Genomic DNA, 19,092 nt, shown 5'->3' with positions numbered 1-19,092 from the left:
TAGCCATGATTTTATGAGATTATTAAAAACAGAATATCAGGTACAAAGTTAAGTTAAGGATGGGATCATGACATAATGAAAGAAATGCTGGATGTAGGGTCAGGAGTTCTTGGTTTGAATCCCACCTTGGATACTTAGTAGCTATATAACCATACACAAATCATTTATCTTCCAAGAGACTCAGTTTCCTCAACTGAAATACAGGATTAACAATAAACTACCTGCCTTAGATGATTCTTATGAGGAATACACTCTGAAAACTTAAAACATTATATATAAATATGAATTATTATTATCACTAACTATAGTTATAGAGTATAATCTAGTATGTAATCACATTTAGATACTAATGGATTAACACACAGGCACAAACTAATTTGTTTATTTTAGCTAGAAAAATTTCAAGTATGTAATTAAAGAATTCCAGCTAGCTCCTGTGCCACTTACTGCTAATCCCTGACCAAACTCTCCAAAGTCTGGCTGACTCTGCTTCCATAACCTTCCTAACCTGTTCTACGCACCCAAATTTCTACACAAAACCCCTTATTCTTCATTTTATTCCAACACCAGTACCAAAGAGATTCTACAACTTCAATGGAATTCTCACCCCTCTGAGTTTGTACAAAAAAAAAATGCCTTTCTTTTTTGCCCAACTATTCACTTCAACATACATTTATTAAAAAGCCTAGTGTATGAAAAGCACATACTAGGCACTGAGGGATATAAAGCATTTATACAAGGTGTTCTAAAATTCTTAGGGAAATTTGAAACTTTTGGTCTTTCAAAACATCACTTATAGGACATGGCTCCAACCCTCATCCCTTAAATAAGCAACATAAAACCCACAGTCACACAAATGTGTACAGACACACACAGAGATAACTGTAACAAGCAATAATACATGATCAGTGAAAATACTGCTGTACTTATTCACCTCTGAAATCCCGAAATGTATTAGCTTCATGGTTGTGGGCTTTGATCATTGCAGAAACCCATGTAGACAACAACATAAGTGTCATATAAACTGATATAGTTAATCAAACAAGAATAAATAAATGAAATGTTTATCTCTCAAGGTCTTTTATCTATTTTACCAAAATTCTAGACTTGAAATTTAATTAATTTGTATTAACCATTCTTTTCTAAACAAATTTTTAGGAACATCCTTTTTCTTTCTTTCTTTTTTTGTAATTACAATCTTGAGCCTGATTTCTTACCTTATTCTTAAAGACAAGTTGGACAGGAACTTTCAGGACATCATTTATAATTTCCCCATTATCTCCAACATAGTACACAATTATACAGGCTTTTGGAGCCCAGGAATTTTCTGGTGTTAAAGAAAAAGTTGAGGAGTTCTTTTTGCCCACTGCAACCAGCTGACTTTGGGATATCACCTGAAAAAAAATACAATTTATTTTATGATAAAGCTGATACTGTGATCTACAATAATTGTGTCTTCTACATTTACCATAATTTCAAGTTCAGACAAATATATTGGCTTCAATCAGTCTCAAAACTCAAAACTCAAAACTCAGAATCAAATATACATAGGTGAATATCCTGTGTTAATACACTCATCTGGGTTAGAATTTATTTACATTCAACATTACAAAAATATAAGATACCTCTAATTAAATGTTTTTGTACAAACATAAAAAAGATTAAGAACTTAAGAAATCGTGGTGGGGTTAATTTAGTTTGGTTAGGTAGAAAAGGCAAACTTTCCCATTTGTGTGGATCAGCTTTTCACAAGTGAAATGGTGGAAAGAAAAAAAAAACCACCCTGAATATAAGAACACAGATTTAGAATGGAGGGCATGAGAGAGGAGAAAGTGAAACATTAAAGTATTAAAATGGAACTGGCTGAAATTTTAGAGTTTGAGCTCCACAACTGGAGACATGTAGTTCTTTTTAAGGCAATTTGGTGCTATGGAAGGAGCTACAGATCTAAGGTCTAAGGGGGATCTGAATCCCACCTCCACTATCACAAGCTATATAGCCATATATTCACAATTAGGTACAATTATAAACTATAATATGTGGCTTTGGGCAAATCATTTTTAACAAATCTGGCCCACAGATTCCTCATTTATCAAACAAAAGTAAAGGGCTTTGCAAATCTTAAAGAAATACATAAATGCTAGCTATTATTAACCCTGTGACTCATGAATTCACTTGTTGAGTGATGAAGTCAGTCCCTGGAGACCACATAGTAGCAGTATAAAAGAATCTTTTGATGGTAATGTATGAAGGACAGTCTGGAGGAGAATGATGTTGAAAGAAACACAGTCAAGAACGGTATAAGTATACAGTAATATGTCAAATGATATATAATATATTTTAAATTGCTGAATTACCATATAACTTAGTTCCTTCATTGGTTTGTTGCTAGTGACAATCAGTTCAAAAGGTGAGCCAGCCTAGAAAAACAATATTCTCATTAACATACAAGAACCACTAACAAGACAGATGTGCTAATTATATTATCAATTATGACATGAATACACATTACCTTTACATTTTCACTCCCTGTTTTTAACTGGATATATGTCATACTAGGAGATCTAAACATGCCATGAATTGATAAGCTGTTCACACTATCAAGAAAAGAAGCCTGAAACAAAAAAAAGAGCTTTAATTTAAACTATTTTAATACCTTTATATTAATTCTTGACAATTAATGAGAATGAAACATACACAAAATGTTGAACAGTCCATCCCTTTCAAAATAAAGTAGACTTCATTTTATAAAGCAGGTAAAATGTATGCCATTAACACTAGATATTTACAATTAGGTAAAATTATAAACTATAAGAATGTTATACTTCAATGCTTCAAAAGATGGTTCTTCATTGGTATAGGTGTTCCCCTCCACCAATACTAGTTTCACCTATTTCAATAACCGTGTTTTGTTGTGGCCCAAAAGGATTCATCAAGCCACACTTCTAATGATACACTTCTAAGTTCTTAGTCAGGCTGATGCCTGGATAAGAGACATTATTAATAGTTAAGAGTCCATCACTAGGCCCATAACCAAAGTTTTTCCAACTTAGTAGCATCTGCCAGAGCTTTTGCTGTTGCAGCAGCCCTTTGAGAAATGAGGGTCACTTCCACAACACAAGACACTGAAATCTGTCTATATAAGTGTCAATAAAATAATTACTGTTGAAACACATTTCCATAGTGTCTAGTTTGTATAACCCTGTCCATAATGCATGTAAGGGTATGTTTGCTAATTGGGATTTTTGTAACTGAAAATAGTTATCAACTATCCTCCCCCTTATAAAAGAGAGTATATCACTTGCCAGAGAACGGTTATAGCAAACAGAGCTATCCATACGTAAACTGATAAAATGAGGCTGTTTCTCCCTAATATTAAAATCCTGAAGTTCACAATCATCATCATCAAGCATTTATTAAATGTTTACTATAGGTCAGGCACTGTACCACACTCCAGGAATACAAAAAGGCAAAAGCCCATTTCCTGCCCTCAAGGAGCTCACATCCTAATGGGAGAGACAAGAGACAAACAACTAAGTACCTACAAGATACAGGGTAAACAAAAGGAAGTCTCAGAAGAAAGGCACTACTAACATTAAAGAGGACCAGAAAAGGAGCTCAAAGTCCAGAGATGGGGTGTTATGGTTCAGGAAGAGCAAGAAGGCAAATGAAGCTGAATCAGTGCATGGAAGGGAGTAAAGTGTAAGAAGACTGGAAAGTTAGGAAGAGGCCCTACTCCATCCATGCCCAACTAGATCAGCATTCATATGCAGGAATCCTAGGTAAAGGCATAAAGGCTCTATTCTGGTTGGTTTCTGCAGGTCTAACCGTGTCAAATCCCTCCCCCCACAATAAAATCCAGTGGTTCCCTATCACTGCTAGGATCAAATATAAAATTCTCTGTTTGGCCTTTAAAGTCCTTCACAAATGACTTTAGCCTTAAAATATTTCTGATCCCTCAATAACATATTTCTAGAATGTAAGTTCCCTGAGGGCTGGGGTTGTTTTTGCCTTTACTTTGTATGGCAAAGTTTTGCATAGTACCTGACACATAATAAACACTTAATAAATGTTTATTGATTGATTGACTAATTTAATATTTCTCTCTTAAAGACCAGCTTAACCACAAATTACTCTGGCTCTGGTTGATTGGCCAACAATAGGTCCCAGCCAAGCCCTACTTGGTCATTGTTTGGGCCCTTGGCTCAGAATAAATGTAAATAGCAATTATTTCTGTTTTGGCCAGAAACCCTAAGGGACTTCCCCTCCCAGATTGATTTTTTTTTAATGAGGTCATTCTTGCTTCATTTCTCATTAAGCCTTAATCACTGAAAAACTGAATTGAGTATTAAAGACCTAAGCTTGAAAAGGACAAGGATCCCCCCTGCATCCTGGGCCATCTCCAGTCCTCCTGATCTATATCTGGCCACTGGACCCAGATAACTCCAGATAAGAAAGTTAGGCTGGTGACTTTGCACAGCCCTGCCTCACTTAAATCCAATTCACTTGTATGTCATGACATCACCTTCCTAATGTCATGATACTCTTCAAGAATGAAGAACAAACAGTAAGCATATAGCCCACATTTAAACTAAAATGTCTGATTTGTTATCCCCATAAATAGCATTCCATCTTTCTCCTCCCTGCCTATGTTCATGTACACAAGGATGGAATGCTTCCCCTCCTCATCTCCACCTCTTGGAGTTCCTAGATCCCTTCAAGGCTCAACTCAAGCATCACCCCTAGCTGAGGCTTTCCTGATTTTACCTCCAGTTATTGCTGCTTTATTTTTTGTTTACTTTAAATATTTTATAATTACTTTTGCTATGTAGAACATATTGATTCCCCATGCCTACCTCACAACAGAATGCAAACTCCTTGAGGGCAGGAACTGTTTTGTTTTTGTCTTTGTATCTCCAGCACCTAGCACAATGCCTACCATGGAGTAAGTGCTTAATAAATGCTGGATGGATTGAAGTAGGACTTTAAGGGAGAAAAGAAACTAACAGCTCTAAGGAATTAGAAGAGTAATAATTGTTATTTTAATATCCCAGAGGAAACCACTGTAGAGAAGACAAGCTAGAAAAAAAGGAGGGAATCATCAAAAATATACCCTTCCCTCCCCAGCCCACAAAGGGTTAAGCAAGAAAAGAGTCAGTCACTGTATCTCTACTTCTGTGTGCTCATCACTTGATCTATCAATGAAAGAAGCATAAGGAAAGGAGCTAGATGTGCTACACATCACAGAAGGCCCCGCAGCTCTGCCCCAACTCTATGTTACAATCGATGGCAACCAAGAGAGACCAGTCTGGGCCAGACAAAATGGCCAAGAGACTCCAAGCAAAACCACTGAAGATTTTCAAATGGAGAAGATAACAAGTTTCTGAGAAAATGGAAAACCACCTCTATTTTCCTTTTTTCTCTTTTATTAGTAACTCATTTCCAGTGTAACCTAAACTCATGCCCAGCTTCTACAAAATTCAGATCACAGAAGACTGGGTATCTGCTTAAAATGCTTACTTATTTTCTTACCTATCGTTGCTTCTTAGATTACTGTATCTTAAAATGTTCTTCTAAAAATAGTTTTCAAGTACCTTTACCAGAACTTTCACAATCTAATCATTCTGATTCCTCCTAAAAAAAAAAGATACTTTTCCTACTGTTGTTTGTGTTCAAATACCTTTATTCTCTAAGTATTTTAAGCCTTGACTGGTTGTTGCCTTCATTACTGGTGTTTACACAAGGCAATGGAAATCCTGTCACCAAGTTACAGTCATAATAGCATTTTCTTAAGAGTAAAATGGACACAAACAGCACCTTCACTTGCAGTTGACTGGTATTAACCAGGATTGGGAATTCAAGATGAAAGGTCCCATTTTCTGGAACTGTATAATTTAGAACCTGGACAGTTTCCCTTTCCTGATCTTCGTTGTTCCATTTGTCCCAATAATTGGTATAATTTGTCTGTGTTATTGTGAAGGTTACATTATTTCTTATTTCTTCAAGAGTCAGCCGAACATTGTCAGAACGAGTTATCTTCACCTAGTTGACAGAAAGGAATACAAAACAAAAGATGTTACAAGAGAAGAAAAGGAATTTTTTTTATTTGAATCTGGAATTATCTGAAAAGGAATTATTTCATTTGAATCTGGCTTCCACCCTTCATCGCTCTCTTGAAACAGAGCTATTGGATATTACCCCTGGTTTAACGGCCAAACACAGTTGTCTTTTTCACAGTCCTCATTCTCCTTCCTTTAAACTTTCAAAACTCTCTTCCCTTGATGTCTGTGACACTGCACCACTCTTGTTCTACTACTGCTATTCTACCTGCTTTTCCTCTGTCTCCCTTATTGGGTTCTCTTCCTTCTCCTAACCCCAAAACTTAGGAACTGCCCAAACCTTTGTCCTCAGCCTTCTTTTCTCTCTCTCCATTCTCTCTCTCTCCTTTGAAGATTTTTATCTACTCCCACCACTTCAAATGTTACTTCTTTGTGGAATGATTCTGCCAATTTTGCTCTCCATCCCTCATGCCTTTCTCAAGTTCCTTCCTTGAAGAAAGAGAATTTCCATTTAGAGGCACCAAATTCAAAATGTCTAAAATTTGTCTTCTCCTCCAAATCAGTTGTTCCTCCTAATTGTCCTAATTGTTGGTGGTATCACAATTCTCCAAGTCATTTGGTTTCAAAACTTATCATACACTGCTCCTCTTTTCTTCCCCTCCCCTTCCTCCAGTATCTAAAAGGGTATGTGTTCTGTATTTTTTTTCCAAATGTCTTATAACTGTCTCTTTCCTTCCATTGCCTCTTCTATCACCCAAGTTCATGCCATTTATTACCACATTCCTGAATTCTAACCAGTGCTCCTGCTTCCAGGCTATCTGTGTGTGAGAGAATTGTGGGAACTGTGAAAATCAAACTGACTCTATCTTGTAAAACTGACTCCATTTTGAGACCTAAATTTCACTTTCCTGTAAATTCCATCTGCTTGTTAATGAATGGAGGGACTTGAGTGATATTCTGTTTTACAGATCTACCTTGTAAAGTCCAGTGGCTCACCCTCCCTACTCCCAACTCTCAAAACTCACTCATCCCCTCTCAACTTGGAAAGCCCCTAATCTTTCCTCCAATTAGAAATCAGACTACATAATCTGTATCCTGGTTTATATCTTGTTAATTGTTTTCTTTTAATGCAAAAAATCTGTCTCCTCTTGTATTCAGGGTGCAGTACCAAGCTCAGGAGGCTTGTTCCCTATTTGTTATGCAATTTGGCATGCATTGTTTAATAAACTGATATGCTAGAAAGCTCAAACCTTTGTTTCCTCATTATTTCAGATTTCACCCATCACAGTGACCCTGGGCAAGTCCCTTAATCTCTCTCAGCCTCAGTTTCTTCAATTGTAAAATGGGGAAAATAACAGCACCTATCTTACAGGATTGCTGAGAGGATCAAACAAGATAATATTTGTAAAGCACTTAGCACAGTGTCTGGCTCATAGTACATGCTATATAAATATTTATTTTCTTTTCCCTTCCCAGATTCTCTGTTTCCACTGTTTCTTGCACTTTTCCAGCAAATTAATATTCTCAAAGCATATTTCTTTCATTTTTGTTACTGTACTGTTCATAAACTTCTGATGACTCTTTATTGCCTACTGAATAAAATCTGAACTTCTAAACTTAGAATTCTGGGCCTTGTTAGGAAAAATTTGTTCCCAGCTTTTCCAACCACGTCTCCTATTGCCCCCACGTACAGGTGCCATACTTTGGGCCAACAATTCTTAACTTTTTTTGTATCATGGACCCTTTTAGAAGTCTAAAGAAACCTAAAGATACCTTCTTTGAATAATGTTTTTAAATAATTGAAAGAAATGCTAAGTTTCAGTTAGAGGTTAGTAAAAATAAAGATGTGATTTTTTTTCCCATCCAAGTTCACAAACCCTCTGAAATCTATCCATGGACCCAGAGGTCTCTATAGATCACAGGTTAAGAATCCCTATTTCAGATGTGCCTAATAAAATGCTATTCATCTTTCAGGATAAATTTGAAATCTGATCTCCTCCATGAAGCCTCCTCTGACCACCCTACAGTGATTTCTCCCCCCTCGAAGAGGTAATATTGGAATATCATTTATTATTCATATCATTCATTTAATACTTATCATTGTTGGCCTTGTATCTTTACTACTTATTACTTGTTGATTACCACTTGTGATCTTTTTAATTATGCAATGTTATCTCCCCAATTAATATGTAAGTACTTAGGGGACAAGATCAGTGTGTGATGCTTCTATGTATCACTCATAGCACCTAGTATGATACCAAATACAAGATAAGTGTTTAATAGAAGGTGCTATGGAAGTTGATTGCCAACTGTATGCAAGCACTATGTTCTCTCAAAGATCAACATAGTTTAGTTACTTATATTTGGATGCCAAACCCTAAAAAATTCACAAACTATCTTCACGTCACAACTGATAGGCTTGTTCACAGGTAGCCAGAATTAACTCCTTTTTATAAACAACATACTAGCATTGAAAAAAAAACTGTATAATTCCTAATCCCTATAATAATAATAATAATAATTTGATAATCTAAATCTAACAAAATAATTTGCTAATGTTGTTCAATCATGTCTGACTCGTTGTGACCCCATTTGGGGTTTTCTTGGCAAAGATACTGGAGTGGTTTGCCATTTCCTTCTCCAGCTCATTTTACAGATGAGGAAACTGGATTAAATGACTTGCCCTGGGTCACACAGCTAGTACCTATCCACTGCACCACCTAGCTGCCCCCAATTTGCTGATATCTGTATAAAATGTTTCCTTTCTTTGAAGACTACCCCCACTCCCCATGAAAGTTGGTGTACAGACTTTAGGAAAAGCCCACATTTCTCTTTCTGGCTTTAACCTAAATATTAGGAAATTGGTGAATATGATACTTCTAATTCTATTTCATTTCAAGAGTTCTGGACTTAGATTCAAAAGGTCTGAGTTAAAGTCCCAGCTCCACTATATATTGTATGTCTTTGGAAAAGTCTTAGTTTTTTAATCCTCAGTTTTCTATAAATTGTACCTAATACTTCTACTCCCTACCTTTTAGGGTTGCTATGTGAACCAAGTGAGATAATGTAATTATGGTATTTTATAACCATAGCATAATATATGTGAAACCATCATTTTAACTTACTGATTTGCACTTATAATTAAATATACCAACTTACAGTAACTGCATAGTTGAGAGAAGGCTTCAAGACAGTAGCATAATCAAAAAATTCAATGGTGTAGTCATTTGCCTTGAAAAATACATTGGAACTTGCATTTCTGGAGATTCCTGTTTCAGAAATAATACCATTTAGATAAAAAGAAATCATGTTTTTACCAATAGAAGTTTCCTATTATATTTTCCCCAGCACTCAATACCAACAAGTCAATCAGTAATTATTTCAGAAACTCATTTTCCTCAAGTCCTTTGGCACTAGAGCAGAAGGGTTAGTTCTGATCTCTCCCTCTCTCCTTCTTTCTCTCACGTTATTAAAGTTATGTGTAATGTGCAAATAAAGCAACTCTATTGTTCCCTACCAGCGGTCACAAAGAGAAGGGACTTTGGAAATGTGAGATTCCTTACAATTCTAGATCTATGATCTAATATAATAATATCAGAAAAAGACAGAAAGGAAAGGTATCATGAGTGAGGTGAGATTTCAGGAGATGTTTGAACGAAGGCAAAGACTAAGCTTAGCCTGGGGAAAGGCAGGACATTCCTGCCACAGGCTGAAACCTGAAAGAAAACCCAAAGTCTTCAGAGGTGGGCATGAGAAAAATTATACTAACTACTAATCTCACATAATTTACTTAGAGATTGAAGAGATAAGATAAAACATCCCAAGAATGTCTTGTATTATTCTACATTTATATCTTTTACCCATATAAGTTCTGTGAGTGCAAAATGATATCTCATTTAACTTCTGTATCTTTCCTGTAGCTACTACAACACTCTAAACTAGGTGCTTAGTAAATATTGAATGAATGAAACAAATGAAAAGTTTTTTTTTTTAATTCTATGGAAACTAGTAAAATATCCAATATCACTGAACAGTAACTTCTACCTAGTGGGTTAGAAGAGACAATAAGATAGCTTACAAATGTATTTGGCCTAAGAAAATCTTATACAAGAAGCATCGATATATGGCTCAGTGATTTTAAATTGCTCTTCAGAAGATACCATAATACCATTATGAAAAATCATTACCTTTAAAAAATGTACTACTATACCTGTAAGTGATTCTGTCACTACAGCAATAATTTCTACTGGCCCAGGAGAAGACCTATCACTGGGGTAATGTAGTTCTTCTGCATGATTCATGACGCTTTTCATCTCTAGATCACTAAAAGTGAAGTTTGCAGATCCATTTATCTGTGTGGGGGGAAAAAAAAGAATGCATGCTTTTTCAATTGAGTTATTCATATTCTAAAAATAAACCTCTAATTTAAATTCTAACCACACTAAAGTCATAACTGTTGCCTTCTCATTCCATTTCTCTTTATAAAAATATAAAATTCTGCTATATTCAAAGACTAATTATGTAAATGAGGCAGTTAGGTGGTACAGTGCAGAGAATGCTGGAACTCGGAGTCAGGAAGACCTGAGTTCAAGCCCCATGTCAGACATAATCCTAGTTGTGCAACCCTAGGCAAGTCACTGAAGCTCCCTCAGTCTCAGTTTCTTCATCTATAAAATGGGGATAATAAGAGCACCTACTCACCAGATTGTTGTGAGGACCAACTATGATGACACATATAAAATGCTAACGCAAAACTTTGAAGTTTATATAAACGCTTGCTATTAATATTGTAATGAAGGGTTAGTGAGCAGGAATCAGCATGTTTTGCTAACGCAGACCCCCATGTGGAAGAGGCTAGGCAGTCTGGTGCTAGAGAGGTATCACGTCCAATGAAACTGCCTTGAGAAAATATGTTTAGACACTCTACACCTAGTTCTGGCTTGTTAGACTGAAGAGGAACCTTTTTGGCTGGCTGAATAACTGGGAATGGAGTTATCCTCAAAAGGCATTAGTCAGCCACAGCTAGTCATCTTGATCTGACTCCTTCCTGCCTGTGTTTTAGTGAGAGAAGAGAGAATTCTCTGAGTCGACAAGCCATGGCCCTCCCCATTAGAGGACCACATGCAGCCTATGAATGTGGGTCTTGGTTCTTTGCCTCAGCATCTATTCTTTCCTGTTTGAGTTGTTGTTCAGCCTTCATTTTCAAAGACCAATGTTACCACTGTATAAGTGCTGACTTGTTCGGGAATTAGATTTAAGTGAGGCAGAGTTGTGGAAGGCCTGCAGCCTCACTCTCTCTTTCAGAGTCATTGAAGTCCAGTGGCAAGACAAAAGTCAGGATGACTAGCAATGGCCCTGGATGCAGTAGATAATGTTGGCATCTTCGATGACTTGCCAAGCTTTAAGCACTCCACAGAGCTTGCTTTAACCCCTTCCTGGCCCATTGGAACAAGTTGTTCTCATCCACCCATTCCACAGGAGAAATCTTCACATGCTTCATATGCTTGGGTACCCTCCTAACTCCCTAACGGATATGAAGCCTATTTACTACCCTCAACCTAGTTTAGCCCATCTACCCAGACAGCTACAACCTTACAAGCTGGAGAACAAGCCATCAAGGGGTCCTGGACAGAGTCCATGCTGGGTTTTGTAGTTAGCCAGTCTACCCAAGGCCCTGAGAATAGAGGAAGAACCTCTGGGACCTAGCCAGCTGTAGCTGCAATGAGGATTCATCCAGCAGCTATGCCACATTTGGACATAAATAGGAAAGGATTATGCTAGAGAGAAACTTCATTAATTCTGATCCCACTCTTTCCAGAGACCAAGGTAGTAGAGGAGACTGTGTGTCCTCAAATTTTTGTAAGGAAATGTTTGCATTTCTGTATGTGTTGTATCTTCAAAGTAAATGTCCATTTGTAAAAGTTAATTGAAAGAAATTGGTTAAGTAGAACTGGGAAGCTAAGCACTGTCAGCAAATAATGGAGGAACTCCCTGGAATGGAGGTTGGAGCTACTAACATTAGGGAAAGACACTCCTGAGTTCTTGGGGGTACCCCTACGACCTTGAGAAGACGCTGAAAGTCTGCCTCACCCTAACACAAAGCAAGAGTCACTAAATGTGGAGCCTCATAAGTAATAAAGCATCAGAACTGTTTGAGTTTTTCCTGTGCTAACTCATTGAGAAACCTCTACTTTTGGAATACCTACATTTAAAATATACAATGTTTTACAGCAAGTTCATTACTCAAGATTTTATCATGGTTTATCATTTTGCTGTTATTGTTCAGTCACTTCAGTTGTGTCTGACTCTTCATGACCCCATTTGGGGTTTTCTCAGCAAAGATACTGGAGTGGTTTGCCATTTCCTTCTCCAGCTCATTTTACAGATGAGAAAACTGAGGCAAACAGGGTTAAGTGACTTGCCCAAGGCCACACAGCTAGTAAGTTTCTGAGGCCAGAGTTGAACCCAGGCCTTCCTGACTCCAGGCCAGAAATTTTCAAATCACTCATCACCTAGTAAGAGGTAGTAAAGGCTAATAGATAAGAATGGTGGATTTGGAGTCAGGAAACCTAAGGTTCAAATCCTACCTCTGATAATTACTATGTTACCAACCTCTCTGGGTCTCAAAAATTCACATACAGAAATACTTGCAAAACCTATATGCAAGGTTGTTTGTGATGCTAAAATGAGATACTTTATGTAAAGTGTTTTGCTTAATAACCTAATGACTGCAATCATCATCATCATTATTATTATTAAGCTTGGATTGGCCCGATAATTTATCTGTTTCTTAATGTAACATTTAAATATTCAGTTTACATGATCTTCTTAATGCATAGGTCTGACTATGTCATCCCCCCTATTCAATAAACTCCAGTGGCTCCACATCACCTCCATGATCAAGTATGAAATCCTCTGTTTGGCGTTCAAAATCCTTCTTAACCTGTCTCCTCCAATACACACATTACCAGTCTTCTTATTCCTTACACTGCCCCTCACATACTCTTTGATCCAGTGACATTGGCTTCCTTGCTGTTCCTCAAACAAGACCCTCCATCTCCAGACTCTAGGCATTTTCAGTGACTGTCCACCGTTGATTATTCCCAATGTCTCTTCTATACAGCTTTTTTTTTGTATATAGTTGTTTGTATGTTATCTCCCCCATTAGGCTGTGATTTCTTTGAGAAAAAGAACTGTCTTTTACCTTTCTTTGCATCCCTGGTGCTTATTAGCATAATGCTTGGCACAGCAGATGCTTAATAAATATTTATTGACTGATGTGTTTTCTATATTAGAAAAACCTCATAATTTCTTTATAAAAAATTCTTACCTCAAAATGTTTGGTAATAGTTTTCTTTATTCCCCAGATGGACAGAGGCACAAATATGAGTGTAACATCACCTTTAACTGGCTTTCCATATGTGTACCTGAAAAAAATATAAATATGCCTTTTTCTATTTCAAATTGGATCGGGTTAAAATAATAGTCAAAAATGCCAGTTATGAACACTAACCGTTGATCAGTTTTTTTAAGCTATCACCCAAAAACATCACTATTATTGCAGTAATCAGTATGAGACATTCAAGTAGAGATTTTTATACAAATTGACAGCAAGTCATTAGTAAGCTTTTCAAAGAAACCTTGAATCAATTAATTCCAAATGGATCTATCACTATCAAATGTATCTATGCACTATCATTATCTGAATGGGTTAGGATAAAAATTGATATAGTGAGAAAAAAATAAGCACAGCTGATGCTTTATCCCAGAAAAGGGTCCACATACAGCAATCCTCTAAGCTTCGCTTCCCCAAAGATTAGGAAATAAGATCAAAAAAATTCAATGAGAAGCTACATAGTGAGTTTCTCAATATCAAAAGCATGCAAAAAAGTTAACCAGAAGCTCACAGGCAATAGAAAAGGAGGCCACCAGCAAAGCCAGGATCAGCACAGGCAGATAAGCTAGTATCCTCATACTGCTACCAAAAAGGGCCAGAAAGAAATAAAGCTGTAAGACTCTGTGTCCAGAGATATTAGGAAGCAAGCTGCCCTGAGAAATCCCAAGGGTGTAACTCTTGGAAGACATAGAGAGTGGCAGTGTCTACTATGGCACAGTAATGCTCAAACTAGGTCGTGCTAGGGCCAGGGCCTCTGAGGTGCTGAGCACTCTGTACCAAGACGCCTTAGAAGACCAGAAAGATCCAGCACTCTGAAATTCAAAGATCCAGGAAGACTAAAGGAGGTGAGAAATCAGCAAAGGAACCCAGGTGCAGGCAAAGATCAACCAGAGAAGGAAAGGAAGGAAATATGCATTTATCAAGCACCTACTGGCACATAAGTGCTAAGCACTTTACAATTATCATCTCATTTAATCCTCACAACAACCCTGGGATGTAGTTACTATTATTATCCCCATTGGACAACTGAAGAAACTGAGGTAAATAGAGGTTAAGTAACCTGCCCAGTGTCCAAGACCAGATTTGAAATCAAATTTTCCTGACTCCAGGCCTAACATTCTATCCAACTCTCAGGCAAGAAGCCCACCCAAAAGTAGAACAGGGGTAGAGGGTAAACCTGCTGCAAATCTACAATTTTCAAAAGTTAACCTGGAGAAATGAGTAAGCCCTACTCCAAAGGCACTCAAAGAACAGTGACTTACTCTTTCCCACTCTTGCCAGTTTCACCCTGCCCCTCACATCGGTGGAGGACATTGATCTCTACCAATGAGGAGAGAGTCCCATACATTGGTTTTGGGACTTAAATTACATTCATCTGTGCTGCCCCAACCCCGTAAAATGATAGCTCTTTGAGGGAAGAAATATGTAGTGGGGTTTTTTTTTCCCTCTTTGAAAACCTTGCATCTACTGTAGAAGTACTTTGCACATGGTAGGTCCAAATTTTTGTTGAATTGTACTAAAATTACTATAGTAAAATCCTGGAGTACTAAAAAAAAAAAAGAAATGAGTAAGGCCAAAAAAATCAGAATTAAAAGAAATATTGTAGATATGGAGATCCCTCAAAAGGAGAGAATAACTACATAACAACTCTAAACAAAGACTTGAAGTTTTTTTAATGGATTTTCCATAAACACAACATGATATCTAGAAAAATGAAAATAATATGTTAAAAATGAAATAAAAGTTCTTGAAGAAAGAATCAAAAGGAGAATAAATAGCTTAGAAGAAAAATGGTAAACCTTACCCAAGAGGTGGAATCTCTGAGAACTAAAACAGACCAAAGAGACAGCAATGACTCTATGAGACAGCAAGAAATATTAGAACAAAAGACTGAAAAAATAGAACATACAGCCAATCCTCAACTTTTGCAGGGTTAACATTTCTAGAAAACAGTGCAAAAGTCAAAAACACAAATACTGACACATTGAACCTATGGGAAATAGAGGGTTATGTTCCTACAACCATTAAAACTGCAATCTTTCACTAGAGATTGCTGAAAATACATTTTTCTGCATATGATTCTTTATAACAAAATATTAATTCTCATAATATATACTTTTCTTAACATAGAAACCATGAAATAACCCCTTAAAATGCAGTACACAAAATAAAATTGGTAACACACAAAACATTTTTTCTTGCTAGTAATTCCCTAAAATTCTATGGCCTATTGGGCTAACATTTTAATTCAAAAAATTATTTCAGAAAATTTTTACTTTTCACAACACATGAAATCTACAGTACCATAAATACTGTACAGCAAATAAAATTCTTAAAACTAAAACTTTTTTTAACCTGAATCTTACCTTCCACTATGTCAGATGGCAGGGTGAAGGTGTTTTACTGTAAATTATACTGCTGTAGACCTCTCTACTTTGGCCTCCCTCTGAAAACCAAAGGAGAAGTTTCTGGGACCTTAGTTGGTGCTGTCAGAAGATGCCAAGACTGGTGAGGTCTCAACATCACCTCTGACACTGTGTCAGAATTGTGGTGGATGGTATTGGAAATCACAAAGGAAATGCTAGCTTAAAATAATCCATTGGGTGACATCTGCTTTCTGTGCCATTTGAAATCCTTAAGGGTCTCCTGGCTGACAGCTGTTGCAGACATTTCACCATGAAGCTTATTTAACACCTTTATTTCTCACTAAGCCACATCATTGACTTTGCAAGCTCAGGTTTAGAGGCCAAAGCACTTGCACTATGCTTTGGGGGCATAATTACAACAAAAAAAAAACTTGAGGTTTAAAGGCAAACAATGAAAATATGTGACACATATATAGGGAGCTCTTTACAACTGTAGGGTGAATAAGACCGGTGAAGCCCCTAGTAGGATACCAGCCACTCCATAAACCTGTCCTTATTATAGCTTTCATTTTTTCTCTACTGTGCATAGCTGGGAATGTGCCCAGTTGCCATCATGAGAGCAAAAATGAGGTTACTAACAAAATCATTCAAATGCTTGAAGTCACAAAAGGTAAATGGATAAATATTGAAGATTGATTGCATAAGCCATTTACTATCAAAAACAATTGATCTGGGAAAATGGCCAAGGAGAAACAATTTTAGAATCATTAGACTCCTTGAAAACCATGATGCAAAGAGAAAAAAAAAAGCCTGGACACCATATTTCAAGAAATCATAAATGAAAACTGCCCATATCTATTAGAACCAGAGGGCAAAGTAATGATAGCAAGATTTTACCAATCACCTCCTCCTAAAGGAACCTGAAAAGTAAAACTCCAGAAATGTCATTTCCGAAATCCAGAGTTTCCACAACAAAGTAAAAATACTGCAAGCAACTATAAAGAAGAAATTCAAAGTACCAGGAAATACAGTCTGGCCCACAAAAAATCTGGAAGCTTCTACTGAAAATGAGAAGAGATCTTAAAATACAATGTTCCAAATGGAAAAGATAAAGAAATGTAACCAAGAATAACACCCTATAAAGCTGAGTACAACCCTACATGGAAAAAAATTCATCTTTAATAGAGGACTTTCAAGCATTTCTGATGTCTCAAGCTAAGTGGGAATTCTGAAAGAAAAATTTAAGTATCTGGAGAAACTGAGAAAGACAAATTAATTTAAGTAACTGAAAGAAGTTCTAATATTCTAGTATTCTAATACTAGAATAGTGCTAATACTCTACAAGGGAGAAAAAACAAGTCTCCTTTTAGAATTTTAGTGTTTTTAAAGGCTATAGAAGGAGTTAAATAAGAAGAACATACATTTAGGAGATGCACTGGTTTTGTTCTGAAGGCTTTTAAGAAGGGAAAGAAGAAAGGACAAAAGGAACACACTAGGGTAGAAAAGAAGAAGGGGCAAGAAGTAGCTATTTCTCATAATTGGGATGTAGAAGTACATATGAACTTGGAGGTAAGGAAGGGAACGTAGGTAGTGCAGTGGAGAGTGTGCTGGGCCTGCAGTCAGGATGACTTCATCTTTCTGAGTTCAAATCTGGCCTCAGACACTTACTAGCTATGTGACCCTAAGCAAGTCACTCAACTCTTTTTGCCTCAGTTTCTTCATATGTAAAATGAGCTGGAGAAGGAAATAGTAAACCACTTCACTATCTTTACTGAGAAAACCCCAAATGGGGTCACAAAGAGTCAGACATGACTGAAATAAGTGAACAACAGCAAGAAGGAAGGGGAAATGAACAGTAAATGAACCTCAACCTTATTTTGAAAGACTAAAGAGGCCGGAACATAGACAAACATACAAATGGTACAGAAATAAATAGGAAAACTAGCTGGGATGTTACCCATCTCATGACAGAGAGGCAATGGTCACAAAGTGCAGAAAGAAATGTTACATTTCTGGAGATGGCCAACATGTGGATTCATTTTTGCTTGACTATACTTATGTCTTTGTTTCAAGAGACTTTATCCCCTCAATCCACTCCTTCTTTCTTTCCCTTTTTCTTTCCTCCCTTTCTTACTTCATTCCTTCTTTCTTTCTGTTTTTAGTAAGGGGAAGAAAGAGGACCTGCTAATAGTAATGCTAGAAAAAAGAGGATAATTGAAAATTTGTTTAAATGCACAGAACAGAACAGAAAGAAGTTCAAAAGGAAGCACAGACAAGCAGTATAGTTTTGAAAGTAATGTATAGAAGCTATGTACTTTTTTAAAAGGCAAGTGGTATCAAGTGGATTGGTTTTATACACAATCTTCTTTTGGGGCTTAGCTGTTTTATATGGAAACACTCTTTTCGGGTGTTTAATTTCAGAATTTTAAAAAAGAGAGAAAGTGTATTGAGAACATAGGAAGTAATAGCCTTGCTGTATTACGCCTTCTTCAGACCACATCTTCTGTATTTTATCCCCAGTTCTGGGCAATATATTTTAGGAAGATACCAACATGCTGGAATATATCCAGAACAAAATTACCAGGATAATAAAGGGAATAGAGATCATGCAATATAAGCATCATATTTTCATCAGGTAAATGAACTAAGGATTTCCTATAGAAAAGAGATCAAGATTGTTCTACTTGGCCCCAAAAGGCAGATCTAGGATGAGTGGGTAGAAGTGACAGACAGATTTTAGTTTGACACAGAAAAACTTCCTGAGAGAGAGAGAGAGAACAAATACATGACAAATTTTTGGAACAGAAGGCACTTAGCAGGTGGGAGGCCTGATAACCGCTTGGACTCATCTGCTTCTATATTTAAGGGAATTTCCTAGCTTGCTCATCTGTTAAACCCCCTGCCCCTTTTTTTTTTCATCCTACCTCAATCACTCATTACAGAATGACAGGGCAAAGTGTCTAAAATTCTCTGGGCTTCAGTTTCTCACAGCTTCAGAGACCTGGCCTGAATAGGGAAAGGAATGGAAGAGGCTTGAGAACAAGACAACAAGCTAGTCAGGGGAATCCTCCAATCCAGGCCCACCCGTCTCTAGCAAGGAATCTTTTCCTGCCTCCACTCATGTCTGGAATGTAGAGAGCCAAGGTAGGAACCAAACTTCCAAGTTGTTGCTGCTATTACTGCTCTCCAGGGGATAAGCCCAGACAGGATAGAGAAAACCAGTAAGCCCAAGAGGGACTCAGTTGCCCAGTTCTCCCTCCCTGAGCAGCCC

The 19,092-nt window shown here is 37.0% G+C and overlaps 1 protein-coding gene across 2 annotated transcripts in view; it reads right to left on the bottom strand.

Moving 5' to 3' along the window:
- Positions 1-19,092, bottom strand: part of CD109 (CD109 molecule) — a 155,598-nt gene that overhangs the window by 59,616 nt on the left and 76,890 nt on the right. For both annotated transcript variants that reach the window (XM_027852946.1, XM_027852947.1), the window contains exons 8-14: positions 13,390-13,486; positions 10,270-10,411; positions 9,219-9,328; positions 5,818-6,042; positions 2,513-2,614; positions 2,358-2,420; positions 1,218-1,394 (exon numbers count right to left, since the gene is read on the bottom strand). In XM_027852946.1, coding sequence (XP_027708747.1) covers positions 1,218-1,394; positions 2,358-2,420; positions 2,513-2,614; positions 5,818-6,042; positions 9,219-9,328; positions 10,270-10,411; positions 13,390-13,486 — 916 coding nt within the window. The remainder of the gene's footprint in view (positions 1-1,217; positions 1,395-2,357; positions 2,421-2,512; positions 2,615-5,817; positions 6,043-9,218; positions 9,329-10,269; positions 10,412-13,389; positions 13,487-19,092) is intronic.

Source organism: Vombatus ursinus, unplaced genomic scaffold, assembly GCF_900497805.2.
Source record: "Vombatus ursinus unplaced genomic scaffold, bare-nosed wombat genome assembly UNPS02009835.1, whole genome shotgun sequence".
In the NCBI taxonomy this organism is placed as follows: domain Eukaryota; kingdom Metazoa; phylum Chordata; class Mammalia; order Diprotodontia; family Vombatidae; genus Vombatus; species Vombatus ursinus.
The sequence above is the reverse complement of the archived record's forward strand: the minus strand, read 5'-3'. Positions and strand labels throughout refer to the sequence as shown.